At 40.3% G+C, this 24,204-nt stretch overlaps 2 protein-coding genes across 3 annotated transcripts in view; one reads left to right on the top strand and one right to left on the bottom strand.

Moving 5' to 3' along the window:
• Window positions 1–1,674: 1,674 nt before the first annotated feature.
• Window positions 1,675–5,049, top strand: LOC146615101 (endoplasmic reticulum-Golgi intermediate compartment protein 2-like). The gene is made up of 12 exons (XM_085376729.1): window positions 1,675–1,780; window positions 1,863–1,971; window positions 2,077–2,123; window positions 2,221–2,288; window positions 2,379–2,419; window positions 2,569–2,670; window positions 2,817–2,912; window positions 2,994–3,049; window positions 4,052–4,150; window positions 4,280–4,377; window positions 4,464–4,626; window positions 4,743–5,049. The coding sequence occupies exons 1-12, from the start codon at window positions 1,675–1,677 to the stop codon at window positions 4,907–4,909; spliced, it is 1,152 nt and encodes a 383-aa protein (XP_085232855.1). The 3' UTR covers window positions 4,910–5,049.
• Window positions 5,050–5,730: 681 nt separating this feature from the next.
• Window positions 5,731–24,204, bottom strand: part of LOC146615100 (fatty acyl-CoA reductase 1) — a 58,909-nt gene continuing 40,435 nt past the window's right edge. Inside the window, exons 4-12 of one of the 2 annotated variants that reach the window (XM_085375466.1) lie at window positions 20,526–20,705; window positions 18,882–19,059; window positions 16,466–16,510; window positions 16,258–16,376; window positions 14,940–15,007; window positions 10,463–10,634; window positions 10,244–10,373; window positions 9,259–9,386; window positions 5,731–9,051 (exon numbers count right to left, since the gene is read on the bottom strand). In XM_085375466.1, the coding sequence (XP_085231592.1) occupies window positions 8,889–9,051; window positions 9,259–9,386; window positions 10,244–10,373; window positions 10,463–10,634; window positions 14,940–15,007; window positions 16,258–16,376; window positions 16,466–16,510; window positions 18,882–19,059; window positions 20,526–20,705 (1,183 nt within the window). In that variant the 3' untranslated portion in view covers window positions 5,731–8,888. Of the gene's footprint in view, window positions 9,052–9,258; window positions 9,387–10,229; window positions 10,374–10,462; window positions 10,635–14,939; window positions 15,008–16,257; window positions 16,377–16,465; window positions 16,511–18,881; window positions 19,060–20,525; window positions 20,706–24,204 lie in introns of those variants that run through there. The other variant, XM_085375467.1, reaches the window with a different exon arrangement.

Here is a 24,204-nt window from a genome sequence, read left to right as displayed (position 1 = left end):
ACATTCCAACATGTGCGTATTTAGACATGCAAAAATCCTCAAATAAGCATAGTCTATGTACCAAAAGCTTCAGTATGCTGGCTAGTTATCCTGATAATTTTAATTTAATTAGCTAGTGATGTGTTCAATGTGCATATGTATGTAAATATACACATTTCTGTCATTTTTTTCTTGGTTTTTACACACCCAACAATTTTCACTGTAGTTCTATCAATCTAGTTTTACTTAGCTTTAGGCTTAGTGTTTTTATTTATTAAAATAATTTAATATAACTGTAAAAAAAAATACACACGTACACATATTGAATATTTATTAAAGCCTGGAGTATTTCATTTATGTGATTTTACTGTATGCTGAATTATGGTGTTACAGCTTCACCTCCTGATTGAAGAGCGCAAGTGCGCTTACTGTGCGTGGGCGTAAATGGGCAGCGCGCGCACGCTGCAAACGTCAAGACGAGACGAAACGAGGCAGAAGCCAGCGCGCCCCGCCCCCCTGTGTGTTAGCATCATGGATGAAGGTGTAGAAAAATCTGCCAGGTATGATTTAAACAGTAGGCAGCTGCTGGAAACGGGTGTCCAGGGACTCTGCGTCAAGATTTAACGTCTAACTAGATGACCAAAAAAGGTAAGATCTAAAAAAAATAATCGGCACGGTGTTGTTACGCTAGTGATGGACGTCTGGTTTCAAATGATCGTTAAATGTGATGCTTTCGCCTAATAAAACATCTATTATCGATACTTTCCCGGGACATTTCTGCATACAAACAGCGTCAATTCATATTTTTACTACTCTGCCGTTTCTCTTCGATGATGTAATGCGACAAAAGATATAATAATATATGTGATGTGAGTGAGATATTTTCACATTAGCAGCCATTAACGTCGGCATCAGTGATATATTCACAGTATTTCATTAAACAGAATTCGCTCAAAAGGATTATTATGGACAAATAACTAAAGTAATCATTAATGTAATGGTATAAATGACGTTTTATTGTTATTATTATCATTGCTGTTGTAGAAAAAGTGAGCCTGGTTTAAACAAATTATGCAAAAAACAAATAAACACATTAATAATAAGAATAAATAAAAATAATAAAATAAATGTATTATTAATTATTGATTTTTTATAATAATAATAATAATATATTATTATTATTATTAGCGATTATTACTTAAAAATACTTCTGGTTCTGTTTAAATAAATATTTGATTTTGTAGTGAGATAATTTTGATAATCACCATGTTTTTTTACAACAATTGTTTTTAATAACAATTCTATGGAACTTTGTTTCTGCCACAATTCTTTTTAGGTGTCCAGAAAACTTCAGGTTATTGCTTCAAAACTTATGCTTGTTGTCTTGACATTTTGACTTACTCACAAGTAACTTAAGTTTCAAATAAATTTGACGTTATTATTTTATCCAGTGTTTAGCATTTGGTCCAAGAGTTTCTTTCCAAAAGGTTCATTAATATTTCATTATTTTTATTATAACTGTAATCTTTTTTTTTTACCTGATCTGTTCCTTCAGCCTTTTTGCATTCAGTCCACTTGTTTGATACATTTCGATTATATTGATTTAACATGTTTGCATTAAACAGGTGTACTGTGTTAATCTGAGGCTTGTTTTAATTGTGGTGGAGGAGGTGGAGAACTGCTGTGAACCTGAAGATGAGGCGTCTGTCAAGAAAGAAAGCGCTGAGCCTGGTGAAGGAGCTGGACGCCTTCCCCAAAGTGTCAGAGAGCTACGTGGAGACATCGGCGTCAGGAGGAACAGGTGAGATGTCCCTGCGAGGACAAGACAGCAGGAGCAGCAAAAGGGAGGAGTAACACTCTCTGCTCATCTGTCTCCTCCACAGTGTCACTTTTAGCGTTTAGTGCCATGGCACTTCTGGCTGTCTTAGAGTTCTTTGTTTATCGAGAGACTTGGATGAAGTATGAATATTCGGTCGACAAGGATTTTTCCAGGTGAGATGTTATTACTAGGTTATTAAATGTTAATTAATTGTGACTTCAGTCTGTTTTTCTTTTTTACAGTATGATGTCACGGTAATCTTTTTATCCTGATTTCAGTAAATTGAGAATAAACATTGACATAACAGTCGCCATGAAATGCCAGCGTGAGTATCTCACCTTGTTTGCCGTTGTCAGTGTGGAGAAGTTGCTACCTGAAGCGCTTACATCACATTAGCGCACATATTTCATCTCTGATTGTAGATGTGGGAGCAGATATTCTGGACCTGGCTGAAACCATGATCACATCTAATGGCCTGCAGTATGAACCTGTGAGTCAAGCATGTGTCTGAAAAACCTTAAGGTCATTTCTGAGGTGTCGCTTCTGTAAAGCAAACGCTCCTGTTTGTGTCTTTGAGCAGGTTATTTTTGAGCTGACCCCGCAACAAAGACTGTGGCAAAGGTAAGGTTTTGTGCAGTTGCGCAGTAAGTTTGAAAAAATACAAAATTCTGGTAATGCCTAAAATTTGGTTATCAAGTTATAAGAGATTTCTTGTTGTTTGAAAGCTTTTAAACTTGTTTAGCTAGTTCTGCAGTCTGTTTGTTTTCCAGGACGCTGCTTCTCATACAGAACAGGCTGAGAGAGGAGCACGCTCTGCAGGAAGTCCTTTACAAAACTCTCCTGAAAGGAGCTCCTACTGCTCTGCCACCACGGTCAGTCTCCTATGGGAAATAGTTTTTAATAATCACGTCTCCATTCATTTTACAAAAAGGCAAACACATAAGTGCCCACTGGATTTAGAGTGATGGATTTAGAGTCTGTTATAATAAAATGATGTGCTCAAACATTATGTGCGTAGGGAGGATGCCTCCATGGAGCCCCTCAATGCCTGCAGGATACATGGACACGTTTACGTCAACAAGGTAGCAGGAAACCTGCACATCACTGTTGGAAAGTAAGAACCTCTGTAGCGTAATAAGCATGAGACAAACATTTCTGATGCTGGAGACTAATAGTGATTCTTGATCTTTTTAAGGCCCATTCACCATCCTCAGGGCCATGCACACATTGCAGCTTTTGTGAGCCACGAGAGTAAGTTAAAATCTGGTTTTCTAATAACACTTCTAATTACACACTTTTATAATCTACAAGCAGACCAGGGAACATTATCTGTCACCATAATCGGTGCTCCCCTCAGCTCTCCCTTTTTCTGCATTCAGCAATAAATACTGAGGAAGGCCGTGGCATTTAAACAATGTTTAGACGGTACTAAGGGACTCAAAGCGTGCCAAGAAAATATCCCATTACATTACCAACAGCAGCCTGATTTGATAAAAGGCAGTGTGGATCCATGCTTTCATGTTGTTTGTGCCAAACTGTGAGCTGAATATTGCAGCAGAAATTGAAATTCCAGGTCTGGTGAGCCTGTGTGAGTCGTAGCCTTAGTTTCCAGTTGACAGGAAGTGGCACCTGATGTGGTCTTTTGCTGCTGTAGCCCATCTGCTTTATGATTTAACATGTTGCACATTCAGAGATCCTCTTCTGCAGTTTTTGGTTGTAACGTGGGGTTATTTGTGCTCTAGTCATTTCCTTCTGAGAACTGGCTCAAACTACTTATTTTCTAGTTTTGGGAACATTCTTGAGATGGTTGTGTGGGAAAACCCGAGTCGATCGGCAGGTTCTGGAATACTCAGATCAACTTAAATCACATTTCTTCCATATTCTGATTTGAACATCAGCAGGTCATCTTGAGCGTGTCTACATGCTCCCATGTGATTGGCTGTTTAGATATTTGCATTTACAAACAGTTGAACAGCTGTACCTCAAAAAGTGGCTGTGAGTGTATTAAGCATTGTTCTTACACATTTAATAGGGAATAATTTAACAAAAACCCCTGAAAACATTAAAGATGTCAAATATGTGAGCCAGATTTAATGGCATTGGAGATAAAAAGTGTTTTTCTGTTACTAAAAGAGACCAAAGTTGGCCAGATGAGAGCCTTAGGAAATCGAGCTTATAAGGTCCTGCTACTAGTTAGAATGATTGTCCACAGCCTTGATTGAATCTGAGGGTTCTCTCATCTTTGCATTACAGCGTACAATTTCTCCCATCGAATCGACCATTTATCTTTTGGGGAGGAGTTACCAGGCGTCATCAATTCTCTGGACGGCACAGAGAAAATCACATATAACAGTAAGTCACATGATTTCAGAGGATAAAACATGCAGGAAACATTTGAAAAGGATTTTCCATTGAATGAATGAGTGCATTTTTTTTTTCATAAAACCCTCAATTATTGTTTCCTGTGTGCTTGCATCCCAGATAACCAGATGTTTCAGTACTTCATTACAGTGGTGCCCACGAAACTGAACACATACAAGATATCCGCAGACACACACCAGTTCTCTGTGACTGAGCGAGTGAGTAGCTGCTAAGCGCAGAGCTTTAAACACAGCCCAATGTTGTGACAGCAAGTAGACTAACCACCACAATGTCTGCTGCCAAGGAACGGGTGATAAACCACGCCGCGGGCAGTCACGGTGTTTCCGGCATCTTCGTCAAGTACGACACCAGCTCTCTGATGGTGACGGTCAGCGAGCAGCATATGCCGCTCTGGCAATTCCTGGTGCGACTGTGTGGTATAATCGGGGGCATATTCTCCACCACAGGCGAGTGGGCTTGGACATTTAGAGCAAAACAATTAAATATGGTTCTAGCTTTGAATTCATGCAGTTATTTTATTCTTTTTTTTTTTTTTTTTTACTGTGCTCTTCTCACTTTTAAGGGATGCTTCACGGGCTCGTTGGCTTCTGTTTTGATGTCATCTGCTGCCGCTTCAAACTGGGACTCTACAGGCCCGGAGAGGTGCTAAACCAGGACGCACAGCTGCACCAGATGAATAATCTGAACCACCACCATACTCCTCTGCTGGCTGACAATCCCCCTCGGTAGTAGACGCCGATTCCTCGGCCTGCACGGGTGACCCGACAAATAATGATCACAGTTGCTGCTTTCTCATCAGAAACTTGAGTTCGGATTTTCAGATATTTGTTTATTTATTAGAGTTTATAAAGGTTTTTCCATTGCCAGCATTACCGTACTGTATATCACAATGTTTTTCTTCCAAATGACCAAAAACATAAAAAAAAAAATAGTAGAGTTAGCACTAACTATTGCACTGTAGGAGAATGTGTACCCTGTGACTCTGGTCACATTTGATAACGGTGATGCTGACAGTTATGTTAAAGTTTAAATTCCCAGGAGGTCATTAGCACCGCTGGTTTGTTTCACAGCATTAAAGTGTAAAAAAAAAGAAAAGAAAAAAAGAAGCCCAAAACAAATAAAAGTTGATTCCTAAATGAAATAACATGCAGATGGTTTTTAAACAGGTAAACCATGAAATGATGGCAGTCAGGTTCAAGAAGGATGACTGAGCAAGTGTCATGTTGCCTATTAAGCAATCCTCTATAAGGAAGACTTATTTATTTTATTTGACTTATTTCAATAAGTCAAGAATGTCTTTAGCAGGTCTACCACATGACATGAGTCTTTATTTAACAAAAATTGAGCCAATGTGTCACTAAATAGGCCCTTACTGCTTCCAGGAGCTGCTAATCAAACCTGCTTGATTAACTGATCATCAGCCAGCTGGCTTGGTCAGAACTGAAGTGGTTCCAGGAAAAATATATCTTTCGATTTTCATTTTCTCCTCTGTAACCATGAACGAGTGAGCTGGAAGGCGAGCATGAAAGACTGCAGCACATGTGCACCTTTACTCTTCGAGTTTATTTCAGTTTTGCCAAGCAGACTTGAAAGTGTTGTCAGAGCAGGGAATACAGGCAGTCGGACGTTTTGCAAATGACACCAGAAGAAACATGAAGTCATTGATTAAGTGATGCCGTTTGTTACATACAGTAACAGTAGCTCCAGTCTGGGGTTTATGGCACCAACAGTGCTCTGCGTTTGAAAAAAAAAGAAAAAAAAGAAAGAAGACAAGACAGACACACAGAAGAGCAAAACTCCATACTGACAACATCATTAATATAGCCCTGTAGCTCTTTGAGAACAATCTGATGCAACTGCTTCATCGTGCAGGCCTTGTACGACGTTTCGGGTCTGAAATTAAGAGGACGGTTATCATGATTTCACCAGACATGGGCTTTGCATAAACATTTAGTTTTGTCCCTTTTTCTCCCATAAAGACTCATCACTGTTAAGTATTTTTAATTCTGTCAAGAGTAATGCCTTGCAACATATACAATACTGTACACAGCTGTCTCATTCTTTCAGTAAAAATCATACCAGCCGGTCACACTTTTGGTACACTCTGTGGGAAGCTCTGAAGACACTCAACCAAAATAAATCAACAGTCAAATAAAAGTTTTTGGTAATCTATAAGAATAATATGCAAGCATCTATTTACAGATATTCCAAATATGCAGAAAGGATGTAATGCCAGTAGAGTTTTAACGTGTTCCCAGCCCTTTACTTGGGACTTTTTAAATATAAATCTGGACTCATATCTCATGGCTCTGTCTTGGTCCAGTTATCTAGTTTTTACTCAATTTAGGAAGAATAATTTGAAACTGGGTCATGAACTTTCACATATATATGCAGATGCAGCTCAACTCTGATTGCTCAGTGCCCTGCCCCTTTAAGACGATGAAGCTGAAGTACTCTGGCATAGGGGATACAATGCCAGCTTAGATTGTAATTTAACCAGTACTTTTAAATTAATTATTCTGCAGAAGCCTCATATTCACACTGTATGTGATTTAAAAGTACCTCACGAGTCTTTAGATATCTTAGTCTGCGTCCAGAAATCAGAAGAGAAAAGAGCCTTAATCTGCACAAGTGTGGGCCTTTTTTTCTTTTTTTAAACTGCAAGCTGTTGGACATCCCAGTAACTACTTCTTTCCATTTTCTTTGGATCTACTGAAGTTGTAGTGTGTGTGTCTCTTATGCACTAACATAATGTTAAAATCACAGTGGTAAAAATCTTTTTTTAAACAATTTTCCAGCAGTGTTTGAAAAACCAGGGCTCGAGATATAACAACTGTATTTATAGGAACCTCAAAATCGGACATTGTCTTCTGAACAATTTGACCCATTTCCCCAAAATTGTTTGGTTTGGTAAATAAAAGTGCACTCTGTTGTGCAGCAGGCAATAATTTCATCCAGACAGTTTATATTTTTAGTGGTACCTAATGGGTACTGCCAACTCAAATTTCACTCATGTTTACCACTGTGACAAGGCTGGTGAGGTCTCCTCAGGATTTCAAGTGACCTGACTTTCTATGCAATTAAACTGCCCTCTCCAACCCCACGCTGTAAGGCGTGGCATTCCTCAGGGCTCAGTACAAGGCCCACTTATTTTCTTTCATCTTCCATTGGATCATTTTAAATATGCATTATTAAATGGATCAGTTTGTCGTAGCAGTCCATTTCTCCATTCTGTGAGGTGAGGCATCTCTTATGGCTTTGTATTTAGGGTTTTAGGAAGAATTACTTGAAATTGGGGCATGACTTTTCACTCATATGCAGATGACACTTTACTCTGATCACTAAATCATAATTAATATCTCAGGAGCACTGAAAACATCTCTGGATAAGTTGAATGGGTACCACTGCTCAAATATAACTCATGTTTACCACTCTGACTTGATACTACACCAAACTGCCCTCTCCAACTTCACTTTATAAGGTGAGACATCCCTCAGGGCTCAGTAATAGACCCACTTTTTTCCCCTTTTTAACCTCCACTGTGTTGTGCACTTGCAACAAGGGCATGAATTCAGGCTCCTTTGCTGCAAGTAGCTGCAATGGTCTTCAACTTTTATCTTCTATACTATGAGGCATTGAACCATTTTAACTGAATCACTCGCTCCTGCTTTGCCTGTGAAATATCTTTCCCTAACGTGCTAACCTTTTGGGGAGTTGTCTTCTTACAAAGTTTGCTTAGAAACTGTTGGGAAACAATGTGCAGTATATACTGGGCTATACAAATAAAGTTCACTCTGATTTACTCTTATTTATAAATTCTACACAGCCAAGGTCTACCACATATAGTCGGACTAGCCTTTGGCGCAGGTATAAAGATGTAAAAGTAGTAAACTTAGTTTCAGTACAAACTGCTGTACAAACAGGCAAAAAAGTGGATGAGCATTCAAACAAGACGCACGGACATCAACATCTGTGGTCATAAATAAGTGACAACTGTAACAATAGGAAAGGTGGCATCTGTATTTGTAGCCATAGGTGACTCATGTAGTTTGAGTTTAGCTTTAATACTATTCTTAATATACTTCAGATCGGTATTAAGATGGAAAACCACCGGTGAGTTTTTTTTGGGGATGTTAAAAAGGCAGTAGATGCACTCATTGCAAAGACATACAGATATCGGAATCACCCGTGTATTGAAGACAAGAACTGGAGATCCCCACAGTAAAAAAACAAAACCGAAAAAAAAACAAACATGAACTACAATGATCTCATAGAAATTTTCCTCCAACGATGCAGTGCCAGTATTATTCAAGTATGAAAAAAAGTACTTACAAGGCAAGGCGATGTATTGAGATTTAAGAGGGTGGAAAAGAAAATGGAAATCACACGAAAGGCTTATTGTTGCATATATAATTGGCCACTTTGAGACGAAAACAGTAGGTACAAAATGAATGACAACACTTCTTTTTGGACGGGGTTGGAGATTGAAGAGTGCACAAACCGATGACAGATATCCAAACTGAATGCTTAATTCATGGCTAGTAGACCTCATTTTTCCCTTCTTCTTCACATAACTGCCACCCCCACGTGTGCAGAGCCCCGCTTGTCCACATTAAGAAGGATTTAGAGTGTCCACAGTGGATGTTTTCCTCCTGCTGACAGCTAAAGGCAAGGGCTGCTGACTCTGGCTTGAGGCGGTGAGGAAGACTCAAATGGTTAAGGTGCTGGATGCACGGAAGTAGGAGAGGAACTTGAAACAGAGGCTGACCACAAAGTACCAGATGTTTCTGGCCATCTGGGAGCGGGCGATAAACACCCTCCAGATGAAAACGATCAGCAGGGTGTTGAAGGTGTAGCGAATGTTTCTCAGTCTGGAAGAAGACAAGAGGGAAGCAGATTAAAGACTTAACATACAAGTTCTTAAAAAGCTTAAAGATGTAAATGAGATGATAAACAAGGAAGCTTGTGCATAGGTTTTCCTAATTAATTATCACAGTGAAATTCTTCCAAAAATAGAATGATAACTGGTGGGGAAACACATACTTGAATCCTGTACTTTTGAAGGCTTGTTGACTTACTTTCTCAGGTGCTGCCTGGCAGCAGGAATGTCAGACATGTCTTCGTTCAGGACATACTTCTTGGTGCCGATGCAGTAGTTCTCAATGTACTCGGGCCAGTTCAGCTGGCGCACATCAAAGTTAAATGTCTGCAAATAAGATGGCAGAAGTTGAAAATACTGAAAATAGAAACTGAAAATAAAAAAGCTGCTATTTTTGTGACTAAAAGTGCATGTTCACAAGTGTTTTCTGTCTTGAGCTCTGTTGCAGTTGTGCATGATGTGCTCAGCTCATTTACTTATTTACAAGTAGAAATACCATTATGTACTGAGAAGGTCATGGATTCATTTTTGGAGTCAGTGTTATCTATAAAATTTAGGCTCCATGTGCAGCTGCAAAAAGGAGAATTTTTATGGAAGCTTCTTTCTGCAACTAGGTTTTTTTTTTATTTTTTAAATCAATCCATAAAGTCAAAGTTTTGGGTTATTATCTCAAAATGTTTAGGTAATGAGAAGTTCAATTTGTGAGATAATAACTTGAAATTTCAATTAAGCCCCGACTGTTTTTCCCCCTCAGTGGCATAAAAAGGCTTCCATAGAGGTGTTTCACAAACTAAACTTTATTTATACAGTATGCTTCTTTCAAGGTGGTGCTGCTATAAAACTAATAAAGTAAAACATTAATATTAATCCAAGCATAATTAAAAACAAGCATGCAAGTTAAAAACCCATTAAGACAACTTCCCCATCCTCCACAAAAGTAATAAAGTAAAATAAAATTATGAAGACCAAAAAGTTTAAACCAATAAAATAACTAGATGGTGAGGTAAGTTCTGAATAATAATAATAATAATAATAATAATAATAATAATAATAATAATAATAATAATAATAATAATAATAATAATAATATTATTATTATTATTATTCAACACCTGCATCTTTATGTGACCCTAAAAGGTGTATTATTGGTCCAAAATTTGCACCACGTACATGGTTAACCCTACCTTCCTGTCCTCAGGGGTTAGCTGGCCCATCAGCATGCTCATGTTCTCAGAGTTCCACTCCCAGTCCTGGCTGCTGAAATACTCCAGCAGGCCGATGGCCTTGTGCAGGCGATTGAAGATGCGCATCATCCTACAAAGACGGAGGAGGTGCAGATTACAACAGGCACAAATTGATTTCTCTTTAGGCTAAAAGTGGGATTAGAAGGAAGCTGGTCTTACTGCGGCTTCTGCCCGGAGAGGCGCAGGAAGAGGTCGTAGATGAAAGCGGGGAACTTGTGGCTGACCAGGATCCAGTACTGGTTTATCAGGTAGTTGGAGGTGATGTTGGCGTTGGGTCTTCGGAAAGCCTGCTCCAAGGGGTTTCTCTTAAAGGAGGACATCACGTGGTGCTCTGCAAATCGAGATAATTGAGGAGGATTAGTCTCAGTGCCGTATTCACCTCTGAGCAGGAAACAAAAACAGCAGGAAACTGGTTACATTAATGAACGTTTATGCACCACCAGGAAGTGACCAGAGTTTCTTTAAAAAAAAAAAAATTATTAATATAATGGTGACAGAAACCCAAGGCCCCTTGATTTGTGGCGGCGATCTGAATATTCGCCTGCGGCCGGATTTAGATAGCTCTAATAGAAGAATGCCGGAATCAAGTACTTTGTATAAAAGAGTCTCTGCGCTTTTTGAAGAGGTAGGACGTAAGACGTATGGAGAAATCGTTTCCCTACATGGAGAGATTATTCTCATTACTCAGCTCCACATTCCCTTTACATGACGTTTGGAAAAGATAGGGATAAAATCCAATCATGTGAGATGGGTACAATAGACATAAGTGACCATGAACCACTGTATCTGACAATTGATTTAAACGTATACCCCAAAACATCAACTTGAACTCATCTTTGCTTAAAGATGTAACATTTAAGAAAGAAGTAATGAAAGAACTCAAAGATTACCTTGAAATAAATGATAACGGAGAAGTGTCACCTCCAATACTATGGGATGCATTAAAAGCTAAGAGGGGAGATCATAGCATTCGCCTCTTTTCAGAAAAAAGCAGACACAGGACGATATACGCAGAACTCTTCACGTAATAAATCAGATACAAACATCTAAAAGTAAAGCCATGCTTATGAATATCGATGCGGAAAAAGCTTTTGACTCTGTAAATTGGGACTTTCTTTACAAAGTCTTGACCAAATTTGGCTTACATAATAGAATTATTGATACGGTGAAGGCATTATATACTAACCCTACTGCAAGAACTTTTATTCGCATTATACTTAGAACCTCTGGCACAATCAATCAGACAAAACAAAGACATCAAGGGAATAAACATTAAAGAACAGGAACATAAGCTTGCTTGCTATGCAGATGACATATTAATATACCTAGAACAGCCCACAAGCTCCCTACCTGAACTAATGAATCTATGCCAAAAATTTGGGAAACTTTCTGGGTATAAAATTAATATGACCAAAACTCAAATACTTAACTATAACTATAGCCCCCCAGCTCACTTGGTTGCTCAATAGAGTTGTCATACCTAAAGACTTAACTAAATTATTTGAGGAGAATTTTGGTTCCCTGCAAAAGAGAATAGTAGATGATATCAAACGATGGGACATGATTCCCTTTCTAACTTTATACTCACGAATTGAATCAAAATGAATATTCTGCCGAGATTACTATATTTATTCCAAACACTACTGGTACAAATTGATCAAAGCCAATTTAACAAACGGGACAAAATTATATGGAGAAGGAAGAGACCAAGGGTTTGTTTTAAAACTTTACAATTACAAAAAAAAGACAGGAGGATGGGGCTGCAGTCACTAAAAAAAAATATATATATATTTTCGGGCTGCTCAGTTTAAGACTGTGATTAACTGGTGTGATATAAGCTATAAAGCACATTGGAAAAATATTGAGGAGAGCATGTTTTCTTTTCCAATACAAGCTGTCCTGATGGACTTAAACATTCAAAAATATATAGACAAGGTCTACAACCCTTGGGTGAAATGTAAACTTAATGTATGGAGAAATGTTGTGAGGGAATTTAAATTGGAACAGGACTTGGCTTTATTTAAATGTATGCGTATGACTCTGATTTTGTCCCAAATAAATTGGACTCACGTTTTAAAAGTTGGTCTGCTAAAGGATTACCTACATTCGATAGTCTGATTAAAGATGGGAACTTAATAAGTTTTGATACATTGAAACAAAAATACAATCTGGAAAAGCAGGATTTTTATTGATACTTGCAAATAAGACATTATATAAAGACAACAATCAGAGTGGCGTCGAACACTAATGTAGATTTGATAGCTATGCTTAAAAAGGCATATATTGGCAACGTCAATAAAAAACACTTTTCCTTTTTGTATACATTTCTTACAAATAAGCTTTCTCACTCAACTGAATATGTGAAGATATTATGGGAGAAGGAGGACTCAAATATGGGAACGTGGAATCCACTTCCTCACGAAGATGGAGAGAATTTGGATGGAAAACTATGATAAGGTTCTTATCACCCCTTGCCAAAAGACTCATTATGACAGGAATCCCCCTGTATGTTGGAGAAAATGTGGACACCAACGAGCACACCACGCTCACATAATGTGGGACTGCCCTTTGATCAGGACTTACTGGAAAGACACTCACGAAACACTACAAGAAATTTTCAACTGTACATTCCCTTTTGGAAGGAAAACAATTTTTTTTGGATGTACGCCACAGGAATGGTTTAAAAAAAAAAAAGAAAATGTTTACTAAGTGCCTTGCTAGTTGCAAGTAAAAAATGTATAACAAAGAAATGGCTATTACAAGATGTACCAACTTTATCATTGTGGTGGAAAATAACACTAGAGATTTATAGGATGGAGGAGTTAACAGCATATGTGAATAACAGTAAGTTGGTTTTTGTCGTGCTGGGATAAGTGGGTCCAATACACTAATATACATAAGCGAATTTAATTCTCAAATTTTAAAATCAATAATCTGGCAACTGGTCGCTCCCGATTGTTCAGTGTTTCTCTTTTGTTTGGTATTTTGCAAATTGTGTTAATCAATGCCTGTAACCAGCATCGTAAACTGTAAAACTCAGACAACAAAACAAAAAAGACAGCAGGAAACTTTTGGACTGTGTATTTTAATTCAGTTTCAGGTCAGACTGAGGTTTAAGTAGGAGAGGGTTTATTTCCAGTTTACAGTTGCATGCACTTCTCCAGCATCCTTTACTTTAATGAGCCTTCTCATTAAAGAATTGCCAGGAAAAGGGTTCTTAACTCTATTCATTCATCCCTCCCATTTTAATAATTAATTTGTACATTTGTTTCATGAATTATTAGTTTACTTTCTGACTGCTTTTACACTTTGTTTTTAATTTTTGGCAGTCTTGGTCCTCCATATTCGAGCTCTATGGTTCAAATGGAAGCGTGCTTTTCAGAGGTAAACAAAGAAAATAAAAGGTCCTTTGAGGACAGGGTTTTAATACAAGGATCAAGACTTCCAGAAACTCAGCTGGCCTTAAACATGGCATGACCCTGTTTCCTCTGGAGGATATCAGGCAGAAAGTGACCATTCAATGATTTCCCCACTGGGCAGCGTGGGTGGCTCCTCCTCTTCCTCCTCTCAGCATCCAGTGGCGGCCAGCGGCAGGAAGCAGCCATGTGACCACAGACATTACATCACATGGCATGCAAATGAGGCCTTGTAAGGTTTGTTTCCATGACAACAATAATGTAGTGGTTCCAGGGACCGAGATGACCAGATCCGAGGTGACAGCCAGCTGTGGCCTGGCTCCCTGCAGCCTGGTTGGAAGCACCGTGGCAAACACTGAGCTGCTCTCAGAAACCTGGGACACTTGTGATATAAATATTTAAAAAAACAAACAAAACTGAGCTGCACTAGAGTACTTCTTTTCTTAATGTCATATTTATCTAAAAAAAAAAAAAAAATCTGTTTTCTCTGAGGGGATGTCCAGTGTTACTGGGGCTCTTCTGATCCTCTTGTTTTAAATTGGCTTCATTTCTAGCTCTCTTCTGGCCCAGTGAGAGTGCAGAGTCCACACTTCCTCTTTCATAACGCGATGAGTCGCAGTGATCAGACCTAATCCCGCCACGAGCCATCTGGTCACGATTTCCTTGGTGAAGAGAGCGTGCTTGTTAATCTGAGGGTCACTCGACATCCTGCCGGCCGGATATCCACACCCAGAGGGCAACGATGTGAGTTTTTTACTCTTCACATGGAATCCAAGCAGATAGATAATCTTTTTCCTAAATTCTGTGAATTCATTTTGAGACAGACTTTTAAAATAATCGTTAACAAAAATCAACTAGAAAGTATAAAATAAAACACTTTAATCCGCCTTCAGACACTAAATGTGTTTACTTTTCAAACATATTGCAAACAAGCTTTAAGATTAGCCTGCATCATTCACTCGCCACCAAATCCATCAAAAACTTAATTTTCTGCTTCTTGCCAGCAGGTGGCAGACTCCCTCCTCTTGAAGCCTCCACCACAAACATCACAACTACATCACAGACACATTATGTCACAACACCCGAGTATTGATTTATGACGAGGAAAGCGAACACAGACGACAGTGTTGCGGGATGCCGGCAGGCAGACAAAAACAGCTCTATAAATATCCGCCTGCAGTGACAGGTTTGTGTTACCGCACAGCAAAGAGGGTACCTACCGATCTCTCCCCAGTGAAAAGGGTTGATGCCGCCGGTCGTGCAGTTGTACACCAGGGCCGTTTTAGGTCTGCAAAGTGTGGAAGATGAAGGTCATAATGATGTCTGTAGAAGGCATTTGGTGTATAATTCCAGCTTATCTGTTTGTGTGGTGAAACTGTGCTGATATAAAAGGCTGATCTTATATTTAAAACTGTTATTCACCAGTGTTTTTAACCCTTACAGTGCACATAAAATAAGTACATAAGCCTGGTATTGCACAACATTCCAAATGCCTGTACATTACAAAATTTGAGAGGTTAAGTGTTTTCATCAGCCTCTCTTAGCAGTCTGAAATGGGTGTGGATGCTGCATATTTTCTCTGCACTCTGTTTCCCGTATGGAAAATCTGACCCTCTGAGTTTTGGTAAGACTGCAGCGAAGCAATGAGTCAGACACTCCCTGGGAAAAACATCTGGCACGGCGTGGAAATGACTCACTTGAGTTTACTAGTGTCTTCTTGTTAGTGCCAAAATAAATTTGGTAAGAATCAACAGAAAAATCTTTCAAAATCTGGCATTTAACTGATTTTCCCAGACCATTCTGGATTTTTTGTGACAAGTTCTCAGTGCAATTGTTCTCTTCACATCAGGGCCAGGTTTAGATTTACACTTACAGCTTCTTTTATCACCTCAGGCTGTTATAAAAGTACTGAAGTATTACCGTTACTCTGACGCTCACTAACAAGACACACAGGAAGACCGCGACAACAGGTTTGTGTTGGGCTGCTGGTGGAAATAGCTGCACAAAGAATGTATGCAACTCTATTTTTAGAGTCACTGTTAAAGCATCTATCCAGGTGCTTGTGCCTGAACTATATTTGGTGTTCATAGAGTATTACCCCCACTCATAACAGATGTCTTCTGTCCATGTCACAGTTTACCGAGGCCAAGTAAAACAGAGTAACCTGGGAGATTTACTCTATATACAGACGTACGACATATTCGGACATAAAACTATGCAGAATATCTAGAAAAGGGACAAGAGATTGGGTTTCTGAAGCTTTCTAGCTTCTGCTTTGACTGGCCAAACTTGCCTGAGCAGGCAAGCAGCTATTGTCATATGATCATAACTTTAAGTTTATTTGCTTGTTTTGCCTTTTGTATTGAGCCCAAACATCTGCAGGTTACAGCAGAAATCCCCACAAGTTGGCCGTTGTCCCTATACCTAAAGTGCGCTTGGAAACTACAAGTTTTTAATGGAAAGCCCTCAACGTATGCATTATGGCAAATGGAGGACATTTTAAGTTTAGGGACTGAGTTTTGGGGTTTGTTTACTCACCTGTGTACAGCAGTGTACCAGCCAGCAGCCAGAGTGAGGCTGATGACCACATCCACAGGGATCAGATCTGCCACCGCATCGTTGTTGGCCCTCATGGTGCGCAGGATACCCTTTCCCGCCTTATCACAGGATGACATCATCTGAAAACTCCAAATCTTGCCACTGCAACCAAGAGCTTTGAGATTCAAGGGTAACATGTCTTACTTACAGCTATAAAGACGCCGCTTGGCCCGTTGAAGTTGTCGATCCAACCCTGAGGCATGAAACGGAGAAGAAAAGAAAAACAGCAATGAGACTGAATCAACATTAATTGATTAATTCCAACAGCAGCACACGTGTGGTTGTGTTTCTGTGCGCTAAAGCAGCTGTTCGGGGTTATGTTACTTCCTGCGGTGGGAGAACAGAGAAGCGGGGATTGTCGGCTTCAATTAGAAACCATTAAAAATGGATGAAATCACTGGTAATAGACTGCAACAGTCTCTAATGTGCGGGGCTATGGATTCATTATGTGGGCAGAGCTAAGCCTTATCCTCGCTCTAATAATATGTTCTGGTGCAGATAAGGTGCACAGAAGAAGAGCAGGCCACTGGGGCCAGGGGTGTTTTTAGCGTGGCGATCGGCTGTCGGCTTCACGCCAAGCTGAAGACGGAGATGCAGCTTTTATTTTGCACAGCGTGTTGGGTTAAATGGGACATTTCTAAAAGCACAGACTCCCAGAATGACAGGCGCATACTGGGGTTATAAATGTACACAACACATCGACACAAACACGCTCTGCCCATCCCCCACCCGCCTCACAGCGCCTGCTGGCACGGGCTGCCAAGGCGATTGCAGGGCCAAGCGTGAGTAAGGTCTTTTGAAGAGTTGCTGCCAGGCCGAGTTTAAAACTGCAGGCAGAGCCAGAAGCTACCAACAGTCCCACTGCACAAACACAAGACCTACATTTCCTGGCTCCACATAAACAAGGACTTTCCTGTGTTGGTCTGGTATTTGTTTTCTTTTCATGCTGCATCATCTCTTCAGAGCTAGTCCTTCAGATGAACTCATGTTTTTTAATTGGGAAGAATCTGAATAGGCTGTTAGATTTCTGCTGAACATCTCTTTGAATAATCGATACATTTATGTCATCACGAGTCTAAGGCTTTTTCTGCAGTCATCAGCCTTGAGTGATATATTTATAGCTTTAACGAGGAGTCGCTCAGCAAAAAATATATATATAAAAAATAAAATGAAATGAAAGAATAAGTAAATATCTTATAAAAAATGAATAATTATTGGCAAGTTTAAAGTTTAACTCTTTCCATGCAAAATCACATAATTTCAATTAAATATTTACTGAGAAGCAATCTCGCTCACGCTGATTAGTCTGGTGCAAGTTTTCATATAAAGAAATCCACCAGAGACTGACAGCAATAATGCACTCTTCAGCTTTCATGTTTGGGTCCTTAGCGAAGCGGCCTTCAGTCCACAGCCTCCGATTTACCCTTCTGTCCTTGACGTCCGCCCAAAATCTCCCATCCCAGCAGCTGTTTAGCTTGATGAAAGGTGACTCGGGTGGAAAACGCCGGTCTTTAGCACCGACATTAGCCAATTTGCTTTAATCCAGGGCCACTTAAGATAAAAGCCACAGGAGAGCAGCACTGACCCGGGCAGGATTAGGTTGATCAATATCTTATTTCAATTTGTGTCAGGAGGACACATAATGAGGGGAGGGATTCTAGAAAAACTAGTCCGCGTCATTCATGGGTGTCCAACATGCACCTACAAAGAAACAACCAAGTCAAAAAAAGGGGGCACGTTCTGAGCAGAAAATGAGCCAGCGATGAAATAGGAAAGCAAACGACTTGCACTCTGTGAGGATCCAAGCACCACAGCTCTTAATCACGACATGCATCACAGACTGTATAGAAAAGATGCAAGCAGAAAAAAAAAATGGTCTGAATTTCTAGTTTTGACTCTTGTTTGTGTTCATTTTCAAACACTATGGTTCCTTTATGAAAAATGACCAATGACGACATCTGGTACACAATCCTTTAAGCCTGTTTTTATTAAGCAAAGTAAGCATAAGCATGAAGGTGGCCCTACTAACTCGGCAAATCACGTCAAATAAGGATCGTACAACCATCGCAAGAGAAATGGCTGAAAATAAAGAGTGGAATATATGTTACGGAGCAATTAACTCATAAGACTTTGAGGAACAGTGTCGAGAGAAAAGGACCATGTGTAGGTGTCAATGATTGGGTGAGAACTGAAATGTTGATGTCACAAGATCAAACTGTAGAGATTAAGCTATCAGACAATTAATTTGTTGCTTTGTTTTATTTCAATTTTTTTTATGTGATTAAAATGTAGGTGTTCACAACCCAATGACTGACATCAGTCGCTGCATCCATCGTTTTTGTACACGTCTTTACAAAAACTATGTCCTATGTCTTTGACATATAGGCTCGTGAAATTCTTTCACAAAGACGTGAGCCATAGTGGGCGTGTCAGTTCTCTCTCAGCAAGATTAAAACTAGAAAAGGTCATGGAACTTTGTCAATACTTAAAAAAAGAACATATATAAGTGTAATTATGCAAAAGTAGCTAATTTCTAAAGAGAGAAAAGTATTCAGTGAACTCACAGGAAAGGGCTCTTGCCAACTGGCTCCCACTATGGAGGGTCTGATGATGCCAATGTTGAGCTTGTCTTGCTCCTGCTGCACCACGTACTCAGCCAGGGCTTTGGTGTAGGTGTATGTGTTGGGCCTGTCGCCGATGAGCCGTGGCGTTATGTCCCGCACGATGCCATCGTCCATCCACCTGAAGCCAGAGACATAAAGCTTCAGCACTAAGCACCCATTTACAACATAATTGAGCACTTATTTTGGTGCAGTCTGAGATTTATTATGATAAAAACAATTTTTAAAAACATAGGTAGCAGGTTTGTTTTGCAGAAGAACATTAGAAGGTACAGGTTTATGAAAAAGCAATTTACAGTCCCCAGGTCATGTACGCTTACTACATTTAGACCAGCATTTTAACTCTTTACCCTGTGAATGCTGTAAAGGTCGTCATGTTGTCTTTATGGGAAAAGGAGTTAAGGCGACTTCACCTATAAGCACTGCCAAATAAATGCATGAAATAAAATGAAACGGAAACACTCCATTAGGCAATGTTCTCAAAGTTAAACCAAACCTCTGGTCCTTACACTTGAGCTGATGACAAATCTATGTAGGACGTGGCACTTAAGCTGCTTTAGTCACCCTGCAAGCCGCTATCAACCCATCTCAACCCTAGCACTTCCTTTTCATGCCGTTTCAGACATTAGTGTAATATCTGCTGTCTTTTATCATTAGTTATGCATCTCTGCCTCCCCCGCTCCCCCACAGTGTCTCTTTTGTCCCGTCTTCCTCCCCTCATGCCCAACCAGTCACGGCAGATGGCCACCCCTCCGTGAGCCTGGTTCTGCTGGAAGTTTCTTCCTGTTAAAGGGGAGTTTTTTATTCCCACTTTTGCCACATGCTTGCTCATAAGGGGTCACCTGATTGTTGGGGTTTTCTCTGTATCAAATAAAACACCTTGAGGTAACTGTAGTTGTCCTTTGTTGCTATATGAATCAAATTGAAATTACTGTGACCTTTGATATGTAGGGAGAGTCTTTGTTACTGCTCTTCAAATGCACGTGGAGGTGTTAGTCCTGGACTACATTATGAATATGAACAGTTTAAAAGCAAAGAAAACCTCCTTTCACACGGAAAGGTGTGCATGTTGCCCAACTTTTGCAATAACTTCCATGGCGCAATCTGACAATAAAGCGCTTTTTTTGACAGCCAGTTGGCCAAATGTGTGCACAGGTGTGAAAACAGGCACATAATCATGAAATTCGTGTCTCCACATTCCTGCTTTTATCCCAGTCCAGGTTCACTGCTGAATGTAAGTGAATGGATGAGATCTGTGTTGGTATCGTGCCCAGGGTGGTTTAGGCCCAGCTGGATGTGTTGTGAATGACTGCATTGTTTGTTCGTTCCTCGTAATTACTGGGCTTGATTCTGACACACTCGCCAAGTGATGCAATAGTTTATCCACTCACTATTTATTGATCTTTTGAGCGAACCTTGTTACAATCCCTTGTTTGGGAGGCCCTGTCGCGGTCTCTCCCTTGGTTGCAGCTGTTGCACAAATATGCAACTTCTCTTTTTCTTTGGGATTAATTTCCACATCACATGAATTAACCCCAAGTGGAAGTATTTCTGTGACATGGGTGAACAAAAACATCATCCACTCACTCAAGGGAGTCTATGAGTTTCTTGGGCTCGACGGGCGGCGGGTAGATGACCTCATCAATGTGCTTGCGATTGCAGTTTGCATAGGCGGTGGAGATGTGAATGAAGGCCTCGAGGTGATGCATCTGCTGGGCCAGGCTGAGGAGCTGCTGTGTGGCGATCACGTTGAGCTGCAGGGCGTGTCTGCAGGAGAGGAGAGAGACATTCATACGGTGTTAAAAAGACTGCACGTCTCTGGGAGTGTGTGTATGTAGATGTGGGAGGAAAGGTCGTGCAAATGAGTCTGTGTGGGAGGGAAAAGTTTGTGTGTGCGTGCTCAGGTTCAGTGTGTGCAGGGAAAGTCGTTGTGTGTGTGTTCGTGTTTGCTAGACTACTACTATCTTTGTATTTGCATGTATAAGCGTTTGTTTGCTGACGACTGAGTGTACCATTCAAATATGAATTTGCAAAGGAGCAGGAATTTGCAAAAAAATTCAAGCCGGAGCAGAGTGACACGGAGGGATAGAGAGGCATGAAATCAAACAGAGGAGAGGGAGAGAGAACAAGACTAAATGAGAAGGAGGGGAAAAACATGTATTAGCCTCATCATTTTCGCTCTTTTCATCTTGTAGTACCAGTCATAAAGCCAAGACTGAGCATTACAGCATCTACTGCGGCTCTGAATCGATGCAGAGAACGGTCCTGAACAATGCACGCTAGGGCTGTTCGATATAACGATATATATCGGATGACAATATAAAAACTTCTATCCTTTCATTTTATGCTATCGTTTGTTTCGTGGTGTCGCAAAATAAACTGTTTACGGCAATATTTTTTTCATCGTTTTGATGGTCACTGTAGTGGCTATATTAATTTCTTAAAGTTCTCTCTTTCTCTTATATTTAATATAACCACACTATGGACAGACAAGCGCCTGTTTTTATGCGTTGTGGTTAGCAACAACGACGGTAACACCATCGCCTGTCCGCTTGTTTATGTTCCACATAAACCTTTCACAATAAAGCTCAAGATCCTGTTGAGACTTTTCAAAGTAAACTGAATTACGTGAAAGTGCAGATTAGGATGAGAAGTAAAAAAAGAGCCATCAGGTGCTAAAAAATAAACCTTAGACTCAAACTTTAGAACAGGCTTTTCCCCGCAGCACGCTGTGTAATAGAAAACGGCGGCCGTTACAACTTATGTCTAAAAATATAGTTTCATGCATCTGTTAAAACACTGGACTCCAGCTACATGACTCGCAGCTGGAAACGCTTCCCGCAAGACGAGCTGCCCGAGATTCACAGAACTTACAGAAAATGTTACATTTTTGTGATTTATATCGTTATCGGACGACAGAATTCTTATATCGGGATATGAGATTTTGGTCATATCGCACAGCCCTAATGCACGCCGCTTTACACCTGCAAAATCTGGCAAAGTGATAACTTGTTGGTCCTTCTTTTGTTGACTTTCTCTTCTTAAACACAGAGACTATAACCTTATAAATGACGCAGCAGCATTTCACCTCAACAGTCCAAAAGCAGAAACATTTTTTAAAAAAGTGTTTCTCTGAAGACAGAAAAATCCCGAGGACCACAAAATGAGAACAAATGCAGATAGAGTAATGAAGTTATTAATTGCATGATAGTTTAAGAGATTAAATCCCCCCTCCCAATTTAAACCATTGATAAAGTAGAAAATAAACATAAGTAGGGCCTAGCTGGCCATTTATTTATACAAGTCTAATAGATACTGGTCTTATAATGATGAGACAAGTGTTGTAATTAGCAATCCTCTGACTCTATACTGTCTAAAGCTGTTACAGCCTCCTCTTTCTGCTCTCCCTGCAGGGTTCCCTCCAGTAGGAGGCAGTGAGGCTTGTTAGGAGAATACTGGCTCACCTGTGTAGGCCTCCACATAAGCAGCCAGCCACTCATAACACCATGGCACATCTCATTCATCACCACTCTTACCCTGACTTCTCACGCCTCATGTTTATCGCTGCCATCATCTTCATTCTGCCAATGAAATCTATAATTGGCGTCCTCACCTGTCTTGCGTCACCTCTATAAAAAGACTCCATCTCTGGTGAAAGGAAGCACGTGTATCCGACTCAAACTTATGCAAGAATAATCAAGGTGCTGGCCTTTATCGTTTTAAAAATGTTTTCTTAAAGAGATGACAACAACAAAATCCTAACTGCCAGAGGAAGAAGAAACAAAAACAACTCAACCCACATGTGATTGATAATCCTCCTGTAGGCCACCCACACAACACATTTCACTTTATAAACCTCAGCCCTCAGCTGTGGATGTGCGTCAGCTCTGCAGCAGAACTACAACAACATACAGAGTCCATTTTGCCTAGAGCAAAGACGAGAAACGCTGTGGTCAGTTTCAACAGACACTGCATGATTCTCCGGCTCAGCGTGGGTGTCGATCACGAGGTCGCGGGAGAACCGAGAGGCAAAAAGCTGTGGGCGAACGGTCCAGTGGCACGAATCAGGTGCGGTCAGGCTGTTGGCAGCGGCAGGACGATGAAGACTGCGGTGGCGATCACCCGGTGAGCTTTTGAGTGCTGTGGGGGCGTGTCATCGCCCCTCCATCTTCTGGGACCATATGCAGGGCGTCACGCCAGTGGGACTACAGGGGGAAGATGGAGGCACCACTGCGCCCCTTCCTGCTCCTGACTCATCACCCATCTGTCTTTGCAGTTATGACTCAGATGCAACAACTACAGACCAGTATAGGCACTCATCAGAAACTACCAGCTATTGAGATCTGCTGACTGTGGAGGCCCTTTGAGTACAGCGTTCAAGACACTGAAGACGGTCCAATGTGGTCATAAAGCGATGGACATGGTCAGCGACAATACTCAGGCAGGCTGTGGTGTTTGAAGAGTGAATAACTGGTGCTATGGGTCCAAAGTGCCGAATGATTCATGCTCTCATGTTGTTTACAACAAATTCTTATCCTAACACCTGAATGTTGCTGCTCAGACGCTTCTTCTATTGTCCCAGTTTTCGTGGGCCAGTGTGAATTGTAGACCCAGTTTCCTGTCCTTAGCTGACAGGAGTGGCACACTGTATGGTCTTCTGCTGCTGTAGCAGCAGGGTTCAATGCGTTTTGTGTTCCGAGATGCTATTCTGCATATTTGGTGGTTATTCGAGTTACTATTTCCTTCCTATCCGCTTGAAGCAGTCTGACCAGTCTCCTCTGTCATCAACAAAGCTTTCACAAAGCTCACTGGATGTTATCTGTTTCAGACAGTTGTCTGTAAGGGTCACGGTCCTTTAGAGAAAAGCTCGAGTTAGCAAACAAAAGAAACTCCCAGCTGCTGATTTTTACTCATATGAAGCCACCGAGGTTATAAGACTTCAAAGTAATAATCTTAGAATAAAATCACTTTAAGGGTTTTTGTAGAATTTGTTTATCGGATAATTTTCCTAAATTTCAAGAGTCGTTTAATATCTGCTTAATGCTTAGACTGCCCCAAGTATTATCATTACTACTGTACATTTTATCAGTACTTCTCTGAAGCACAGAACTGTGTATTGATAAAGTGACAGATCGATGAATCAATATTAAATCACTAGCAGCTCTAATATTAACACTCAGTGCTGCTTTCTTCTTTAAAAAGGCCACTTCACCCCAAAAATCAAACATATATTTTCCTCTTATGGCTTTCTTGCAAGTTCATTTAA

This window comes from Diplotaxodon limnothrissa, linkage group LG17 (genome assembly GCF_057381915.1).
Source record: "Diplotaxodon limnothrissa isolate DT_005_m linkage group LG17, D_limnothrissa_male_GT1.1, whole genome shotgun sequence".
Lineage (NCBI taxonomy): Eukaryota > Metazoa > Chordata > Actinopteri > Cichliformes > Cichlidae > Diplotaxodon > Diplotaxodon limnothrissa.
The sequence above is the reverse complement of the archived record's forward strand: the minus strand, read 5'-3'. Positions and strand labels throughout refer to the sequence as shown.

What these genes read in the sequence shown, in the direction of transcription:
- LOC146615101 (XM_085376729.1), top strand. Translation starts at nt 1,675, where the DNA reads ATGAGGCGTCTGTCAAGAAAGAAAGCGCTGAGCCTGGTGAAGGAGCTG. An exon ending in ATCGGCGTCAGGAGGAACAG is followed by an intron (nt 1,781 to 1,862) that starts GTGAGATGTCCC and finishes TCTCCTCCACAG; the next exon opens with TGTCACTTTTAGCGTTTAGT. An exon ending in CAACAAAGACTGTGGCAAAG is followed by an intron (nt 2,420 to 2,568) that starts GTAAGGTTTTGT and finishes TTTGTTTTCCAG; the next exon opens with GACGCTGCTTCTCATACAGA.